The 19,690-nt window shown below is 50.2% G+C and overlaps 1 protein-coding gene across 20 annotated transcripts in view; it reads left to right on the top strand.

Annotated features, from left to right (window-relative positions):
• Window positions 1–19,690, top strand: part of PTPRS (protein tyrosine phosphatase receptor type S) — a 162,781-nt gene that overhangs the window by 53,153 nt on the left and 89,938 nt on the right. For all 20 annotated transcript variants that reach the window (XM_074809089.1, XM_074809088.1, XM_074809087.1 and 17 more), the window contains one exon: window positions 9,895–10,062. In XM_074809089.1, the coding sequence (XP_074665190.1) occupies window positions 9,975–10,062 (88 nt within the window). In that variant the 5' untranslated portion in view covers window positions 9,895–9,974. The remainder of the gene's footprint in view (window positions 1–9,894; window positions 10,063–19,690) is intronic.

Raw genomic sequence — 19,690 nt, forward strand, 5'->3', positions numbered from 1 at the left:
TGGTCACTAATCAGCAAGATGCAAGCCGTGGCAGCAAAGCCAGCTCAACGGTACGGACAAAGACAGACAAGCCTCTCTATCTGCCTTACTGCGGCTCAGGATCCCCGTCCTCGCTGCTGGGGGATTTGCTGGGACGGTGGTGCTGTGCGGAGCGCAGAGCAGCCAGACTCACCCTTCTGTTTCCACCGCCGCTTCAAACCCTTCCTAACTGAAGCACAACTCTACCTTTTTCATGGGGTATGAGGAAACAAAACAGGTCATCAGCTGCGCTGTTGCCACAATGATTTTCATTTACAAATAGTAATTAGGCTAAACTTTGTGTGTTTGCTTCGCTACTTTTCCTTCCTCTCATTTGCGTTTTGCTGACAAGCGGAGTGCGTGTAGGTGGCTCTGTCCTTCCACAGGGACGGCAGCACTGCCCTGTCATCTCCCAGCCTGGCTACCCGGGGATGCGCAGACAAGAGTGGCCATGTCGTGTACAGGCCATAGAAGGAAATGTATTTCTTTCCTAAGAAATACATTTTTGTTTCTCAAGGCTTTTGGCTTGCATGTACGTGGGCTTGAGCTGTTCCAGCCTCTGGGGTTTAACTGCCTCTTTCAGAATGAGAAAGCAAGGGCAGTCCCTCTCTATATCTTGCCCATGGGGGACTCTAAAAATGATAATCAGGGGCTTAAGTTTTCCTCTGTCTTAGTGTAAATCCAGACCAACTTCATGTCACACAATGGGAGCCTCTCTGGGTTCAGTGGGGTGTGAGAGAGCAGGGTCCTTGCCTGGGTCTGTAGTGATTAGCTGAAATTCTCCAGAGTGTTGTGTTTGGGGAGAGTTTTGGTTTTTGGTTTTGAGCTGAGGGGGGGGGTGTGTGTGTGTGGTTTGGGGATTTCGGGGGTTATTTCTATCTTAGTTCATATCATTGGGGATTGTGTCTACCTGGGGAAAAAAAGGAGTCATGCAAAATGTGGATGAAGCCTGGGGTGTTGGTGCTCCCCTCCCTGGGGCGATGCCGGTGGCAGGGGGGTGCCTGCACTGGGTGGTGAGCTCTCGGAGCACCCAGAGGGTCCTGCCATCACCCTCCTGGGTGCTCGGTGTCGGGTTCACAAAGAGCTCCGAGGAGCCTGGGCGCTGAAGAGGATAACAAATGGAGGCAATCGATCAGCAGGTGTCTGTAATGAGGTCGTTCTTGCGAGCGGGCTGGTGACATCCTACACGGGTCCAGCACTGTGAGCTGGAACTGATAAAGTACCCCCATGTGCCTAATTAACTTTTCTTTAACTTTCTTTTTTCCTTTTGATTTTTCATCTCTTTTTTATCTTCTGCTTGGACTGAAGGCTGGGGAAAAACGCTTTGCTTGGACACAAACTCATAGTAGCAGTAGGTGGGCAGGTTGCATCACTCGGCCACATCCTGCCCCGGAGTGATGGACCACTGCGGGGCAGAGAGTGACCCCCCATGCCATGGGGCTGGGAACCCACCGGTTGTCCCCAGGGGAGGGTTTGCACAAGACTCTTCAGCAACAGCCACCTATCTTGTGAGAAAGCAGCTTAAGTTGCCCTCGGAGGGCAGCAGAAAACTCTGTAGGGGCTGGAGGAAGGCCAGACAGGTTTCTATCAGCGGCTGAGCTGCCGTCAGCGAGGAGCAGCGTTGTCAGCCCCAGGAACGGGGTTTGACCCCCCTGCTTGCACCGGGGTTTTGGGGTGAAGAGGGAGACCATCACTCCCTCCTGCAGCTAACGGCAAAGGGGAGTCCCTGTGCAAACTTGGCGGAGGGGGTAAGCGGTTTGAAAGGTGAAGGAGGTTGCGAAACACGGCAGCATCCAAGTTGGTATGTGGTGTGAGGGGAGCAGTGAGGCAAAGCTGGAGGGACTAGCCTGCTCGGAGGGACAGATGCCACCTGGATGGGCTCTTCCCTGTACAGGTCATCTTCATGCCATGCTGCAAGTCAGAAAAGCACTGGTTCCTCATTGTTCAGTGTTTTTCTCATGTGTTCTTCGTTCAGCACACACAGATCTGAGTCCAAGCAGTCTTTCCTTCCCAGGAAGGTGGAGCACTGATCTGAACCTTCATTTGATCTGGGGTGGAAAAATGCTGCTTCTTAGCTTGGACTCCAGACATGAGAAAAGCTGTTGCATTTTTGCTGGTGGTGGGCTGTTGTTTGCTTGGGCTCTTTGTTGAGTTTTTTTTCTTTTTTCCTCTGCTTTGTTTGAGTGGTACTTCATATCTCTGACTTGGAAAAGGTCCGATGATGATTATGACTGCATTGTCCAGGTCGGGGAAGGGGTGGCTGTGACAGGGAGAGGTGTTAGTGCTCCTGCCAGTGCAAGAATTTTGGAGCAAGGACTTGTGTAACGGGACACAGACCTGCATGTTGCTAGTGACCAACATGACTGTAAAAGATATCAAGTCTCTTGCAAGGGACGGTGTGTATAGGAAGGAACTGCAGCCTGGTGCATTTGCTGTAGGTCAGAAGTGGGCATATATTCCTTTTCTTCAAACTTGGTCAGGAATCCTTACCTGCTGAAAACATTGGGCTAAAGAAAGAAAGGATTTGGGTATTTTTTACAACCATATATCATCTTAGTTGGCGGTGTGCCAGTGTCCCAAAGGCCAGACTGGTTTGGTGCTGGGTGTGTGCCCCTTTGCAGCCCTCTGTTTCCCCACCAGTCTTGAGCACGTTGCAGTAACCCAGCGTCACCCGTCTGCCTGGCTCCCAGGCTTGGGGTGCGGGTGCTTTGGGAGGGGGATGTTGGTGATTTTGTCTTTAGCATTATTTTCTCGCAGAAGATCATGTTTATTCCCCTTGCGGAGGCTGGCTGGTGCTCTGTGCTGAGGATGCTGTGAGATGAGGCTGACGGACGATTATTTACCCAGCGCTGTCGGCGTGCGCGTGGCGAGCACGGAGACGAGATGCAGTCTGTGCCCCAAGGAGCTCCCAGTCTGTCAGGCAGCTAAGCTGGGGCTAATGATGAATGACTTCCTAAATAAATAAATAAAGCTCAGAGGCCTGAAAAAAGAAACACAAAGTATTACCCTGAACCACAAGAAAATGTAGTTGTTGACGATCGCTGATGCTGTCAGGCGCTCAGTGGAGATCTGCGATGGTTTGTTGGTAAATGCTGAAGGATGGTCTGTGTTTGCATGTGAGCGAGGGGAAGGGGATGGGGCAGAGGGGAACGTGGTCCTGGGTCAGATTCTTCCCTGCCTGGCGCCTTTGTTCATCCCGGAGGAGGGCGCAGCTCCTGCCCTGCCTGCACAGAGGCAGAGGAGAAGCCACGTCTTCAGCCCAGCTCCGTGCTGGGCCCAGGAGGATGCTCCCGGGATTTCCGGCCGCTCCAGCGTTGCCTCCCCCTCGCTGGCGATGCCGCGGGGCTGCCACCAGCACAGACTTTTTGCTCTGCCTTCACTGCAGCAGGGGTGGTCCTTCAGGGTCCCCCCTGCTCTGCAGCTGCAGCACCCCATAGCATGTGTGGGCTTGGGCTTAACGGGGCTGCAGCCCGGCCAGAGGAGCTGTGCTTCCTCCTCCTCCTCCTCATTCTCTCGCTGCTGGTTGCCTCTGGCTGCGGCGATGTCCCCTCTGCCCCTGTCCGTGCTGCGCTGCACCTGCTGAACACTTCCCGGCCGCCACAGATACATCACCGCTTGTCAGAGCTGTCACTGCGGGGAACATGGTGGGGGGAAATTAATTTCTCCTGACGATTCAGAGCTCTCCTGTCTCATTTCTCCTGCAGTGACCACGGCTTAACCCTCACTGTGCCATCGTGCCCCCAGGCAGGGAGTAGCATCTCTTGCAACACACGCGCTGCTGCGCCCCAAAATGCCCCTCGTGCCTATTGCTCGGGGATGGTGCTGGGCACTTTGCACGCACGGGAGGACCGGAAATGCCACAGGAAGAAAAAAAAATAATGTGTGTGTGTGTGTGTACGCGTGCAAACACAGCGAGAGACAGTATGACTTCATGCTCAGAGCTCTGTCTTAGTGTGCAGTTTCTTCTGGTTTCCCACATTGTAAAAAGGGATAATAATGTCATATTAAAGCACTTGGAGATCTGGGGATGAAAAGCAGCATATAGGACCAAGACAGTCCTGATCAAAGCTCTTTTTTCTCCATCTGTGTTTGTTTCCCCATGGAAGATAATACTCTGCCTCTTTCTTGTAAATATTTTTTTTAAGATCTAAGTAACTCCCTGATAAACAGTCATGCTTAGCTCTGAAGGATCTCTACTGGCAGCTCTAATTGTGTTGCCAAGACCATGGCCTGTGTTTTGAAGTGGGTTGGGGAGTTGCGTTTGACCACAGAGACGAACTGTGTCCGGCAGCTTCAGAGGGGAAGGGGCTGACTTGGAAATAATTCGACACCTCATTTTTTGGCTAGTATCATGTGTCTTTTGAGATCAGTCCTTTCTGCACAGCCCTTGAAGCTGGGCACCTAAAGCTACCAGTTAGTCTTGAGATGAGCTTTGGTGGTGGATGGGGGTTGTATTTGTTTTATTAAGGTGTGTTGAAGCGCTGTGGGGAAGGTGGGTCCTGGGGGAGATGGGAGCACAGCAGTCCCATGTGTCTGGTCCTCTGAGCAGCAACAGGCTCCCAGGTCTCTGGGGTGTCTTTGCTGAGATGAAGCAGCCCAGAGGCAAAGTCATTTTGGGGGCTTTGCTGGCCTGGTGAGCGTGATTCAGCAGGCGCAGGGAGGTCTGCAGAGCATCCCTGGTGTGGGGGAAGGATGTGCATGGTTCTGACACTGGGTCTCGCTGGGACTTTTAACATTTTGCTTTTGTGGCTGGCAGGTTTGTTTTGGTTTTTCTCTCCCCTGAGCTAACCCTGTGAGCAGCAGCAGCAAGGCTGTTGTGTGCCGACCCAGCTCTCTGGGTGAGCTTCCTTTGGGGCTCTCCTGCCTAACCAAGATTTGAGGTCAGGTGGCTGCTTTTCGAGCAGAGGCATCAGCAGCATCTCCCGCTCTGCCCCGGCCCTGGCTTTCAAGCGCCTGATAGGGAACTACAGCGGCTGCAGCCTCTCCCCCACTATTAAATAGGGCTTGGCCGGTCAGCATGTTAGTGACTGGGGAGGGGGAATGAGTGTCAGAAGCACATACTTTGAAGCTCACGTCTTCATGTGCTGTTTCCCCAGGAAAAGAGGCTAATACTTGGCAGCAAAGCAACCTGAGTGTGGAGGCACAGGCCACGTGGGCTGTCGCATTGCACATTGGCATCTCCTCGCTCCCCAGCACCCACAGGGAGGGTCCCACAGTTGGAGGGGTCCTGGGCCAGGTCTAAGCAGGCAGCTGTCCACATCGCACGAGCCACCAGCTCTGGCATCCCCGTCCCAGCCCTGGTGGGGTTGGGTTTGCTGAGGGCAGGGTGTTAGATAGGAGCAAGATAGATGTGGGGTGGCAAATTTAAATTTCATCTCTCCCCTCCCCAGGGGAGGTGACAAATGAGCTAGTGGTTGTGCTAAAAGCTTTTCTTTCTTTCTTTAAAGAGGTTGCTGGGAGGAAATGAAGTGACCCACTGACCTTTGTTAATACACAGCACAAACTAAGGCAGTGCTGCTGGAAGGAAAAGAGACCTCAGTGCAGCCCTCTGCCTGCAAGGTGTTTGCTTCGATTGATATGTCTAATGGGAGTAATTCTCCCGCAGCAGCTACTGAAAATGAAGATGTTTAATCATCTGCTAGATCTGTGTGGAACTTTTTGCAGAGAATTTCTTTAAAATCGCCCTTCTCCTTTCCGTATGTAGGTGAAACAGAAGAGAAGTCCAAATTCTTTTTTGAGGAATTTTTTCAAGTTGTTATGTTCTAGTGAATCTGAAATGAAGGCCTGATCCCTCCCTCCTGGATTTTTCTTTAAATGCAGAGCAAACGTTTTGATCATTGGCTCCATGGGGCCTGAGAAAAAGTAACATGTGGCAAAATACCTGCGTAGGTCTGACCCATCCCAATGTCTCTAACTGTGCAGATGCTTGTTTTTAGCAGCCTTTCCCACAGGTTCCCCCTTTAAGCAGAGGCGACCAAGCTAGCCAGACTGGTCTGAGATAAAGCCCCCTCCCTCCTATATCCCCTCAGATACCCAAAGTAGCTTAAGGGAGTTAGGTGTCCAGCACCCTCTGAAATGGGAGTTGCTGGGAGGAAAATCTTCAAAAGCATCTTAGCGGCTTAGGTTAAGTCCCTTTGACTCTCAATGGAACTTAAGCTCTTAAGAAATGTAGGTGCTTCTGAGCATTTTACCCTTTGTGCCTAACACCCTTGGGTCCCCGGAGATCCCTAGCTCAGTGCTGGCTGGAGGAGCCACAGTGGGAAGCTGCTTCTTGCAAACACTTCTCAGTTTTATTATTTTTAATAATGGTCTTCACGATCATGTGCTCAGCGCTTACAAGATGCACACAAGTCCAGACTTAGAGATCAGGCAGTGCAGAAGAATGAATGCCTTACAGGAGCTCTTTTACTGTAAGAATTAATCTTATTCCTGAAATGTGACCGTATCTAGCACAAATCTGACCCCACTGGGGGCCATGGCTTCACTTAATTGCATTCTTTAGCAAGGATTGAGGTCTATTAGGTGGTTTACTTGTGTTGCAGGAGATCCTGTGCCAGAGAATTTAGTGAGGGTTTGCAGGTCCGTGGAGCAGCGCAGGAAAACTGCCATTATGTTTACTTGTGTGGTGCCAGGAGCTTGGCTGGGTGCTCGGCAGACAGGCAGGAGTGATGCAAACCTGCTTTGAAGAGCATAGACAGGGTAAGCTGTGCCCATGCAGAGGAGGGGAGAGGATGGGGGATGAAACCCTTGTGATTTGAGCATTCATCAAAGCAATTCCCGCTTGAATTCAGCACCATCGGGAGGGCAGGAGAGCCTTGTTGCACGGTAGCTGGGTTTCCAAATGGTGCGTGTTCTGCATTGTAGGCAGGAATTGTGCAGTGGATAAGAGTCTGTTTCCAGTCTCCCTATTGCCAGGGTGCTGCCAAGAAAGGAGAGCAAGCTCCTGTCCCAGTCTCTCCTTTATATTCTCAGGGGAACCAGGTGGGGGCACATCTTGTTGTCCTGCAAATCCTCTGTCCAGGGGGAGACGGCCAGTGACGTACCTGCTCTGAAGGATGAGTTGCTGGATTGAAGTTGACATGTCCTAATATCTCTGCCAGCACTTTCTGTCTCCGTCAAGGGCTCGGAAAGCACATTAGCATCGGAGCGGAAGTGTCACCCTCTGGCATCTCCTTCTCTAGTCTTGGAGCTGTTGCTGTATCCCTTTTAGCAGACCTTCTCTATCGGAGCCCATTAGATGGCATGAAAAGCCACACCAGAAGTGGGACAAGACCTCCCCTATCGGAGCCCATTAAATGGCATGAAAAGCCCTGCTAGATGTGGGAGAGCGGAGCTACCAGGCTTCTCTCTTTAGAGGAGGTGGAACATTTCCCTGACGTGCCTGCCTTCAACTCCATCGCTGGGGGGACTTTGGGGATATGCTGCGTGGGGCAGCGCAGCCTCTGGGCTGCTCTGAGCTGTGGAAGGTCACTGGTGCCACATTTGCAGAGCAGACAAGGCTCAAGGAGATGTGTTGTGGCATTTACTGGGACTGCGGGGGGGTATTGCTCTGATAAAGAAAAACAAGAGTTTCTGAAATGCTGGCTGAGCTAGCCCTGGGGGTTTTTTTAATATAGAGAACTAAAATGGTTGGGAGGATGCTTGCACTCGCCGACTCCTGCCCACTCCCCCTCCAGCCTCGCTGGTGGGAACGAGGAGCTGCATGACTGAAGCAGGGAGGAGGGAGAGGCAGCGAACAGCAACTCGGTTCCATTTGTTGTGCTGGCATTGATACCACATCCCCAGTTTAATTAACAGTTACCGTCACAGCTATTCATAATGTTCCCGGTCTCTGCTTGCCTCTGACAACAAAAGAAACCCCAACGCGTTGTTTTGCGCCCTGGAACCCTGCGAACCCCGCGTTAAGTCTGGCTGGAGTCTCTGTGTGTTTCTCTTAAGTGCGTCTAGAACAAACATTTGAAGAGATTCCCAGTGGTTTAATCCAGATTTTTTTCTCTTTTTTGTGAGAGTATCGGTATTTATGCTTGGTTTTTGCCAGCCAGCACTGAAGCATGATGGATCTAGACTAGCACAGAGCACACAGCAGAGGTTTTCTAATCCTCAAAGTGCAAGTCCAAAGCTTCTCTCTGAAAAGTTGCTCTTTAGGGCCAAGTACATATGGGGACTTCTTGTTTATCCTGGCTTTCCTTTAATTCTGTACAGTTCAGCCTTGGAGAGTTAATGGGACAGAAAAAGATTAAAATGCCCCTTAACACTGCCTGTCCCGATGGTCTCATACCCTGATGATGCGTATCAGAAAGCTTAAGCAACCTCACTATCCCCTTAGTCCTTTTAAAGCCTTTGATCACTGTACAATATCTCCTACCTGGCTTTTCTCCAAAAGTGTTAAACCCCGGGTTTGATTTTTAATTGGGGTAACTGATAGCGGGAAGGAATCTGTACAGATCTGAGCGTATCCTTCACACAACTCTGGCCCATTATTCTGGTGCTCAGAATCTGTCTGATGGAGGAACCTCTTAGCTGCCGACCCGACGAGGAGGTGGTGGCTGCAGTTTTCACTCTTATTTTCAGCCCTTCTGGGGCAAAGCTCGCCTCTGTCACTGAAGGAAGCATTTACCGGTGTTGACACACAGGACTGCGGTAGTTGCTAAGAATACAACTCCCTTAATGCCATTCCAGCTTTGCAAAGGGATCAGGATAAAGCCGTAAGCAGGCAGCTCCGTTTGGAGCCAGGAGTTGTCTCCATGGAAATGTGCCGACAGGGCAAGGGGAGCAGGCTGGTGCTGAGCTTGCTCTCCCCTGGAGCAGCTGTGTAATACGCTGGTGCTGTCCTGCAGCCATGGTCTGCCACGTCCAGGGCAGAAGTGCTCAGGAGAAAATCTCTCCTGCGTCCTTCGGAGGTTGTGTTTGCTCGCTGTGCATTTTGGTCTGTCAGGATCAACCGTGGTACCCCCTGCCTCAGGTTTCTAGTTTTGTGTTAGCTCAGTAATTCTGTTCCTCTGTGTGCTGCAGGTGGGGAAACTGAGGCACCAAGCAGGATAGGGCCTCTCAGACATGCAGAATAGCTGCCGTAGTCCCAGCCGTAGTAAGCAGCCTGGGAGACTCGCCAGCGTGCGTTTGCCTTGCAAGAGGGGCTCTGGACACCTACACTGATTCCAGGGCTGAGGTTCAGGCTTGCCGTGTTGGGGTGAGTGCTGCGCTACACAGAGCCTGCCTGGGAGGAAAGAAGTCCCTCCCCCAACTGCACGGATCCTCAGCAAACAAAAGGGGACATAGGGGAAACATCTCCTGCTTCATCTTCCCTCGAGGGACTTTTTTTCTTCCTCTGTGGGTTTTTCATGTGTGAGGTTTCAGTTTTTCTTTGCCCGCCCTGTATTTTTGTGGAAAAACAGCCCTTTAAGAGGGTCCCAGGGCCCTGTCGGGTCAGATCCCTTCACACCTCATTGCTCGGGTGCTGCTCGGCCAGCGCTGCCTTCCTCCCATGTTGGGGAGGGGAGAGAAGCCAACGGGCATTAAACTTTAAACACGGGCTCTGCGCAGTTGGTGCCTCCCGATTACACTTCTCTTTCTTGTGCCGTTCCCTCCCTTTGTGTGAGCGCGTGCACAGAAATTCGCCATTACCTGCTGAGGCAGGGAGGCTGGAGCAGGCTGGCCTCGTGCCCCCACCAGCCCTCTTGGCGATGGAGCTGGCTGCGTCCTCCATGGCATCAAGGCCAAGGGCTGCCTGGCCTCCCCGCAGGGACCATGCACAGCAATCACTTTCTCAGGACCCTGCTGCCTCTCCGGGCTCTATTTGGCTGCCCCCTCCCTCTGCGACGTCGGCTGCCCTCCTTCCTCTCTCTAAGTGCTCTTCCCTTCGCCTCTGTGCATCCGCAGGTGCTGACAACGCTGGGGAGAATCTGTGAGTCCTGCTGACCCAGAGCCTTCCCGGCTGGGGCTGAAGGCCATTGCAGAGGATGAGGATCCTTCCCAGCCCTGGGATGTCTTCGCTGGTCTCCCTCGTGAACCTCCTCTCCGTGCTGCTGATAGGCTGCGTAGCTGAAAGTAAGTGACTCTGCTGTTCCCCTGCTCTTTTTTTTCACCCATGCTTCACCTTCCCTGGAGAAGGACGGCAGGAGCAGGCTTTAATGCTTAGAGCCAGCAAAGTATCCCCCTCTCCTTTTTAGTGTTAAAGTGCTCAGTACCTGATCATGTGTCTTAGTTTTCCAACATCTTTAGCTTTCCACCAGTGCCTCCTGTTGTTCCCAGTCCTGTCTTAGAGGGACATAGACCAGCCAGGTTCTCGCAGCCTGCTTTGAATCTCAGGTTGCCCCTAAGACTGCCAAAAAGCTGGAGAGAAGGGGAGGGAACTGCCTGACAGCTCTTGCCAGAGCCTTCTTCCCCCTTCTCCCAGCCCCATCTCCACCCAGCTCGCCCATATTGTCCTCTCCTGCTCTTGCTTTTCAGGCATCTGTCAGACACTAGTGACCGTTGTCATGTTACTTGCTGGGGCTGGATTCAAAACAGCATCTGAAGAAAGAGTATTATGTTTCTCCTTCCCCTGAGTGAACCAGTTTCAGTTTAACACAGTTTTTATCTTTGCTGCCTTTCAATTCGTGCTTTAAAAAATGAAAAGGGGAAGAAGAAAAAAAAAGTGAAAATCTTCAGCAGCTTGAATGTAATGTTCCTTCGACATGAAGGCTGATCACTTGGGATCAGTGGGGAATAGACTCTTCCAAGCTCATTGAATTATGACTTTTTTTTTTTTCCTCCCCAGCAAAGCTGCTTGAAGCTGGTGAGAGGGCTGCTCTGGTCAGCGTAGCCCTTGACAGCTTTTAACGTAATCGCTTCGTTATCAGGGTTTATTAAGATGACGCGGTCACCAGGGATTGAACGGATCCTCAGCCTTTTGTTGCTGGGAGATTTTTTTTGAACAGTGCTTTCTCTCTTCTCTGCAGTAGGCAATGGGGATATATTTGCCCTTGCCTCAATCCTGAGTTTTGTTTGGTTCATGCTTAGCCCCTCTTTGCAGGGAGAAACGTTCATGTGCAGAAAGATAATGTTTCCTTTTGTTCTTTTTCATTTAATAAGCCCAGGAAGTGAGCTGGGCTCCGGGAGTTTCACTGCAGAGCCACTGTTTTGGTGTGTAGCTGTGGGTCAGTCTGTACCTCAGATGATGCTGCTGATGTTCATAAAGATATACCCAAGCCTCAGTCTGAGCTGCCTGTCTTCAGCAGGAGCAGTGCGGTGTTTGGCAGCAAGGAGCCTGGCACAAGCCTTTTGCTCAAGTATTTACCCAGGGTCCTACTTGGATGTTGCAGCCCACACTCTTGTGGGCTCTTTATGAGCACCCAGGGTGGATGGTTGAAGCCAGCTGCTGTGTTCCCCCTGGGCTCAGGGTGGCCTTGTTGGCTTGTGGAAGTGGGCACTGGTGGGAGGTAGGCCGCTACCTGTACTGGCTCCTGCAAAAGCAGGAGACTGCAAGCAGAAATCTCCATTCCTGGCTCTTTGTGCAGTAGAGTCAGGAGGGGAGGGGGTGCTTAAAGTGGAAAACCCAGTGTCAGGGCCCCAGGGTCCCATTCTTGCCACTGGTTTGCTGTAACACTCCTGGCCACATCCGTTTGTCCTCTTGTTTTCAAAGCAGGCAATGCAGCTTTGCAGGTGCAAATGGACAGTTCGTGTGTGTGCAGGTGCCTCTCTGTGTGAGTAGAGCCCTGATTCATCTGCTGTGATGTCTGAGTGCCTGTGAAAACTGGGGTCCTGTTTTCTGTTGTACACCAAGCCCTGTGTGCTCACCACGGGGAGTGGGCACTCTGCAGAGTCAAGGCTTCTCAGAATCATGGCTGTGCGTCTTTAGTTTTTCTGTGGTTTTGGTTTTCCTGGAAAGGAAAGAGCATCTTGTCTGCCCCTGACTTCTGTGGGGCAAGATTTGCTCAGAGATTCCAGCAGAGCTGGGAGATCCCACATGCTGTCTTGATTGCTACGAAGCACTTCTGGTAGAAATGTGCCCTCAGGAAGGGCTGATGCTTATCAGACACAGAAGGCACCAACTGTGTGGCCCAAGGCCTGCTGAAATCTGTCACTGCTCAGCAGACACCTTGCTGCTAGCAGCCAAGTTTCTCTCTCCTGGAGTTCTGCAGTGTCCTTGGATCTGGAACTGTGAGGTTTTGTGCTTTTCTTCCTCTTGCTGCTCACAGATGTACATACGGGAACTTTGCGTGTTGCAGGACTCGGTGTCTGAGGCGAGGCTGCTCTTACCTGTGTGATGTGCAGATGAAGTTGGACCAGGCATTGTCTCCTCTCCCAACCGGTAGAGCATGTCAGCATCTCCCTGACCTGTCTGCCCTTGGGGATGCTCCCTGTTACCCACCAGTTGTTTGAACTGCTCTGTGGCTGTTGCTGTCTGCCTGGTGATGACAAGTTGATCACTCCTGGTTTTGGAGGGGCTGCTGAATTCTGCCTGGAGAGGCCTGGCCTGTGCCAGCCCAGACAGCAGCATCCGAGCTGGTCTGCAGTGCTCCCCACTGAGGCATGCAAACAGCAAACAGCTTTGTCTGTCACAACTGCAGAGACTGTGTGAGGAGCTGTCACTCTGTTCTGACAATGTCCTCTCCCATCAGATGGCCCTGGGCTCTGTCACACTGCCTCTCGCGTAATCCCTTGGCCGGCTTCCATTTGGCTGGTGCTTGCCACAACGCTGACCCGATTTCCTGCCCTAATTCACCAGGGGGGCTGCCAAGGCCTTGCAGCCCCCGGAGCGAGCGATGCAGGGCAGTGCTGGGGTGCTGTCCCTGCCGCGGTGGGAAGCCCGCATCGCAGGTGGGAAACCGCTGGGACGCTGGCTCTGGGAGGCCACCACCCTCCCAGCTTCGCAGGGGCATGGCTCCCCTTGCAGCAAAGCGTGGGGCTGAAAGCTTGAACTTGCCTCCTCTTCCAGTGCAGCGCTGGAGGAGCTGCGGCCTCTGCAATCAAAGGACCATTAAAATACTTCCCTTGTTTCCTAGGCTAATTGATCTCCGTCAGTGATTTAAATCTTTCTGTGGCAGGAACATTCTATTTAAAGGAAACTGCTATTTAAATTAAAAAACCAAAGCACCACACTGCTTTCTGCCTGCTGTTCTTCCTTGTGAAGCTGAAGAGGATAATAATTGAAAGGTACGAAGCAGACCTGTTTCTTCTCTTTTTCTTCAGTTGCATATGGACACTTCCTTTGTTTCTTCTGTTTGGTCAAGGGCGGCCACAGAACTGGAAATTGCTAACTCCATGATTATTTTCAGTGGCCTCTCATTAAATGGAATGTATTATCATTTTGTTAAGGATTCAGCTGGTTGTACGAGTAACATTAATCGGCATTACTGCAGTGAGTTAGGGGAGGCCTTCCCCAAGAGCTGCGTCCTGGTGTGCTGCACAGCCGAAGAGGCAGGTCTCATGCCCCTTAGAGCTGATAGAAAACCAGACAGCACACACAGATGAGGTCTGGATATGGGTCCGGGGAGGGGAATAGTTTCCCAAATTGCTGACGTACCTGGGCACAGAACCAAGCCTTGCTGTTTCCCGGTCATGCACCCAGCCCGAGTCATAAAATCTCTGCAGTGAGAACCTTAAACCATCTCATTTTGTGCGTACGCAAAGTCGGTCTCGTCTCGCTGGCTGTAGCTGGACAGGATGTTTTCCTGCCCGCAGAGTGCAGCTGCATTTGGCTGGGGCATAGGGCAGTGGTCAGGTACTCCTGCCCTCCTGCACTACCCGAAGGAATAATGTGCCCACTTTAAGTGCTCCTCAGTTGCAGATAAAAAGCCACTTACTGTATAGAAATGTGGTAATTTTTATAACTGAAATCAGCATGCTCGCTGTTTTCAAGTGGATTTTTCCCATTGATTAAACCTTTGCGTTTTACAATAGCGCTTTGCTAATTGGTACTTTGCATACACAGAAGGCTGGTGTGTGGCTCTCTCCGCCCCGGCAGAGATTTAATAGCAGATGCAGTAGCGAGCATTACTTATTACTTAGGTTTCCTTCCTTTTATAAATCACGTTATAGAACGCTTACTAGCACACTCTGAAGTATTACCATAAATAATTAAATCTAAATTGCAATTGACAAAATAAAAGAATAAAGCCCCTTTTATGATGCATTACCCTGGCTTTCTTCCCTTTTAATTGCCCTTGCTCCATCGTTAATTTGCAGAACACAGTAATTCATGCCGGGCACACGTGTGCGGGGGGCTCTCGCGCTCCGTGAGCTGCAGTGCATCCGTGGAGGCTGGCAGCAGATGGCAGCAAGGGTTGCACCGCGCGTGCGGGGCTTGTGGAGAGGATGGAAGACGTGTGCGGTGGGTTGGGAGAGGAGCTCGTGCAGGTCCATGTTCAAGCTGACAAAGTGGCGCCGTGTTTTGGGAGCTGGCGCAGTTAAAAAAGGTGTGTGGAACGTGCGTGCTCCGTGCGATGAGATGTAGGAGCTGGTGGCTGGCTGCGTGGCTTGTCTCGCTGAGATCCAGATCACAGCGGCTTACAGATGTATCTGACTCCTCTGAATGGTCCCTCCCGTGCTCTCATCCCCAGAGGATTAGCCTCTGCAGCAGAGCTCGCAGCTTTTAGCTCCGGAGGTCCGAGCTTTGATCAGTTGTTGGCCAAGACAGCAGTTGTCAGATAAGATGGTAGTAAAAATCGAGGGGGCTCCATCTTAGGACTTGATAGACGTGTTGAGGCAACATCAGTCGGGAGTGAATCTTTCTCCACTGTGGGAGAAAGCTGCTCCATTTATTTATTTCTCAGTGGTTGAGACTGATTTGTGACAACGCAGCAGCGCTGTCCCAAGAGAAGGAAGATGTTGAGATGTGGCGAGGCTGAATTGCCCCACGAGCAGTTCGGGTACGTGACCGCGTACCTGCTGGGGGATGAGGAGCTGGGGAGATGCCGCAGAAAGGCTTTTTCCCCTCGGTGTGTGTGGGGGCTGGGGGGGCAGCAGAAGTTAAGGCGGGGACATAGAGGAGGTTGTGTAGTCGGTTCGTAGGTGGTAATTTCTACTTGGTGTTGCACATTGTTCCTTCAGGGAGTAGAGTCCAACAGTGTGCAAGAGGAGGCAGCATCTGAATTGTGTCCTCCCAGAGGCAGAGGTCCCTGCTTGCCTCCCCCGGCTCGCTTGCTGCCTGCGTTCGCCGTGCACCAGTTGCCTCCGTAGGCAAGGAGACACCTCGCTGTCCTTGTTTCTGAATTGCCCTTTCCTTTGCTGCCTTCTCTGTCTGCCAGCTGCAATCCAGCCTGTGGTTGCTGAGGGTTCTGGACTAGTTGTTGTCCCACTCAAGGACACCGAATTAAGCTTCAGTGTCACCTTGTTTAAGTGCCTGATTAAATTAAACCTTGCCTGCCTGGATTGAGTGACGTATCTCCATTTTTTTTTTCCTTTTTTGGTCTTTCTTTTTTTTAGATAACTCAAATTGGAAAGTTTGTGTCTTCTATAGGACCCGGAGAAGAAATAAATCATCTTTTGAAAGAGCTTCCTTGGGGGTGGGGGGGCTGTCACCTCCCAGGTCTCAGCTGTGCCCCACACTGTGAATGCTTATTAGATTAATCTCTGCTGAGGAGCACCTGGGGACAGCAGCAGCCACGGGTGTTTGGGACCCAGTCATGGGTGTCTCCTGGTGAAGGATCTTTTCCCAACCAGAGCTCCTTGCTGCTCAGCTTCATTAGATGGCTAAGTTAGGGGAAAAGAGCATCTGTTTGTTGTGTAAACAAGGGGCTTGTGTGAAAATGTCATCTACACAGTATTTGTGATAGAGAAAATGTATGTCTTCACCATACCTGGATGCCAAAACTGGAGCTTCTACTCTGTGTCGGGCTTTACTGAGAAGCCAGTACTTACTTCGTTGTGACTTTCCCCTTGGGTGTCCTTTTCACTCAGACGGTTCTTGCATATGCTGCCAGGAAGGACAGAAACTTTCTGGTGTCTCACCCAGACTCTGGGTCACATCAGCTTTTCCTCTGCTTGGCAAAGTCTCTGTGGTTGTGTCTTTTCAAGACCAACTAGATACAAATCTCCTGGGTCACTAAAGGGAATCTGTGAGGGTATTCCCACCCTTCTTGTGGCCTGGCAAGCCCAGTATTATTCTTAGAAGGCAAGCAGAGTGTTTTTCAAGGACGCCGACCAGAGGAATGTCGTTCTTCAGCGTGCGTGGGATGGAATCTGGGCTCCAATTGGCCTGTGAGACACAATCTCTGAAGAACAGTTTATTTACTCTGTGCCACTCTTCCCCTCCAGTCAAGGATGTTCTCTTGCAACATAATTGGTCCCAGTTCCCACCTTAGAAAGCTGTGATGTTCCTGCACTGCAGCTGCCTTTAATTTTCTTGGATTGTTAAAGTTCATGAAAATAGTCACGTTTTATGCTATCTGCTGCATGTGGTGGAGCTAACCATCGTACGGGCTGTGGGCTGGGCACTGGAACAGGAGTCGGGACCACCCTTGCTCTGTGACTGCACCTTCTCAACCCTCCTCTTCCCTCTTTTTGCTTGTCCAGATTTGCTTTTTTGAGCAAAGGCTTCTCTCGCCATGTTGTTGTCTGGTGTAATTAATCTTGGTTTGGGGTTCTCATACTGCAAACGCTAAATAGTCATGTTACAGTTTGGCAGAGGAGCCGCCTCTTCAGTCCAAGGGCACAGCAGATACCAGCGTGACTATGGAAGAGATCACAGCTAACCTAGACCTGCAGACGGCCAGGAGAGAGCATTATAAATACACTTTGGATGTCTACTGCTAAGACTTTGAAAGGGGATATTGCAATGGATGATTAAACAGTTGACATGAAGGAGTATGGATTGACCTGTTTTCATGGTATCATTGCATAGAGAATTTTTAGCATGTCCCATCTTGCTTGTTGCAGACATGAAACATTGCTGTTTCATACGAGCTTGCTTAAAACCAATGCCGCTAGTTTCATCTGTAATGCAGAGAATCATTTTTGTTTCCTTTTGAGGCCAAGACGAAAAGCAAAGCTTTAAAAAAGAAAAAATAAATAGAAGGAGCTGCAACTGGTTTAGCATTCTGCAAAGTTTCTCTGAGTCCTCCATACCTTTAATTGACTCAGGAGCATAAAATTGAGAAGGGGAGAGAGTGAGAGAGCGTGCGGAGTGGCGCGAGCGATTTGAATAATTTATTGTCCTTTGAAGTTGCAAGAGAAATTTCAGCTGCCTTGGGGAGTAATTTCTCCCCATTCTGAAAGGGTTTCTCCTTATTTTAAACTCATTCAGAGGATGATAGTTTTGCATTTTCTGCATAATTAATGAGCATAACTTCCCCCCACTCTCACACAACCTCAAAAGAGTGGTGGGGTGATGAAACTTGGTGGTTTTTTTAATTAATAAAGTCAAATTAATTTGACTATGTCCTCTTCCTCCCTTACCTCCGTTAGAACTCGTGGATTTATTCATAAATTAGTCTGAGCATGCTGTTAAGAGTGCCAACACTTACAGATCTTTAGCCTGGACATTGATTTGTTTGAATGAATTTCTAAAAAGCTGGTGTCGGGTTTTTTTCAGTTCAGCTATTAAAGATCACCTTGAGACTGGCTCTCATGTGATCACCCAGTGAGCCAGGAAGATCCTTCAGCTCTCGTTTGTCTATCTGTGTAGGTAGGATCTGTTTGGCTTTGAGGCCTTTTTGTGTGTGTGGTTATTTTTTTCCTTTATGAATGCTATGGTACTCTCCTTTCCTTATAAGATCTGCTAATTGTGGTTAATTCCCGTAGCTGCCACTTGAGGGACTGTCTTCACCCAAACTGGGAAAGCATCTTCTGCCCTGGTGCCTGGAGGGGCTGCATTGCAGCCTTCTGATAAGAAGCCATCCCTTGCATCTCTTGGCAGAAACCAGTCCTCTTAGAGAAAAAAAAAAAAAAAAAAAAAAAAGTTCACCTTCCTCCATCAGTTTCTGACAGAAGAATTTAAGGGGTCCTTGCTGTTTTCCATCTTTCCATTTCTCTCTTGCTCATGGGTTGCACTGTTTTTCTGGCTCACTGAACCTCTGGTTATCCCAAAGCTGAATTTGTTAGGTTCCCACTGCTGTCAGTTCTCAGCACTGTTGTTGGATTCTCCTTTTTTGACTTCTTTTCTGTTGATGTGCCCACTACAAATCTGAATGATGAGTATTGTGGTTCAGAGACAAAAATTGTAATGACTCATGTGGTAGGAGTCGAAGTTCATGATTGTTAAAGGTTGTGTTCATCCATTAGTCATGGCTTTATTAGGTTTTGGTTTCTTGTTTTCAAGATCTCCCATCTTGAGCTCGCTTGACATCTCAGTCCCAATACTGATAAGCACTGCATGCTCACAGTATGCTGTTAAGACCCAGGGTAAGGTGTTTCAAGCTTCTATACCCAGAATCTCCTTTTGTTCCATGGAAAATGTGGGCTGAAGTCTCTTACCAGAGGTTGGATAGGAATGATGTAACAAGCTTTTGAAAATACCCAAAATTCTGTGCCGTAGGAATTGTACCTTGCCCTTTTCCTGTAGACCGGGAGACTTCCTCTCTTGCCTGAAAGAAGGAAGCAGACAACAGCTAGTAAGTGGAAGTAATACAGCTTTTATTTACAGGAGTAAAAGAGCAGAGTTTTATCAGGTGATATTTTATTTATCTGTTGTGCCTTTCATCCCCAAATGATCCCTACGTGCGTGTATGACCTAGCAAATCTTGACTGGGATCATTCATCTGCTGTAGTGCTGCAGCCCCTTCTGAGGTGGCAATGCAAGGCAGGGGACGTCACTGTGTGTTTACCTTTTGCAAAAGTCTTTGTCATATCACTAAACCAAGAATCAGGACTGATCTCCCTGATCGCATCCTTGGGGCTTCTAGCACTGTGCTTTCTCTGAAAGACCATGAGATGCAGAAGCTTGTAGCAGTTTGTTTTCCCCATTGCTGCTGACTCTGCTGTCACTTTTCAGTGGCTCAGGACCTTTGCTGGGCTGTATTAAGATGGCATGGCCCCCCGGGAGTTGGGATCCTTGTTCATTCAGCTTTTTCTTCTTTCAGGCTTGTCCCATAGGAGGTGGTTTTTCATGTTCTGATATCCCCCATAGACTCTGATTCTTTAGTGTCTCAAACAGAGCAGCAGAAGTTGAGTAAAGAGCCAAGTCATTTTTAGCTGTGTCTCTTCTAGGTAGGGGGTGAATCGAGCTTCTCCAGGATGCCAGTATCGATGAGTAGAAGCTGTCCTAGCAACATGGCAAGGGGAGGGAGAGCTCCCTGCCTTAAGTTTCTGATGCAAACAATCTGGGATTGCTGTCATGACATTGATGGACAAGGGGCCCTCATTAAATTGCCAGGATAGCTCCTTGAGTTTCTTGCTCTTGCTCTGCTCTGGGTTATTATGGCTTGTTATAGGACTTGTGGACAAATACGGAATGAGATGTTGTTACAGTTGATTGAAAGCACTTGTGTACCCCCAGGGTCCTGGCCTGCCACGTTGCTGAGGCTGCATGTGCTCCTGTGCTTGCTGGCCCTTCAGCAGCTGATCCCGGGGCTGCCATCTTACATGACAGCATTGCTTGTCTGCCTCAGCTCTTGCTGGTCACAAGGAGCAACTTTCTTCCTGGTATTGTGTTGTAGTGCCAGAAGGTGAATGAGAATCCTGGCCAGAGGACCATCTGTATTACCGCCTCCTTGCTCCTTTGCCCCCCAGTTTGATTTGTACTGGGGAGGGAGGG

This window comes from Strix aluco, chromosome 29 (genome assembly GCF_031877795.1).
Source record: "Strix aluco isolate bStrAlu1 chromosome 29, bStrAlu1.hap1, whole genome shotgun sequence".
Classification (NCBI taxonomy): Eukaryota; Metazoa; Chordata; class Aves; order Strigiformes; family Strigidae; genus Strix; species Strix aluco.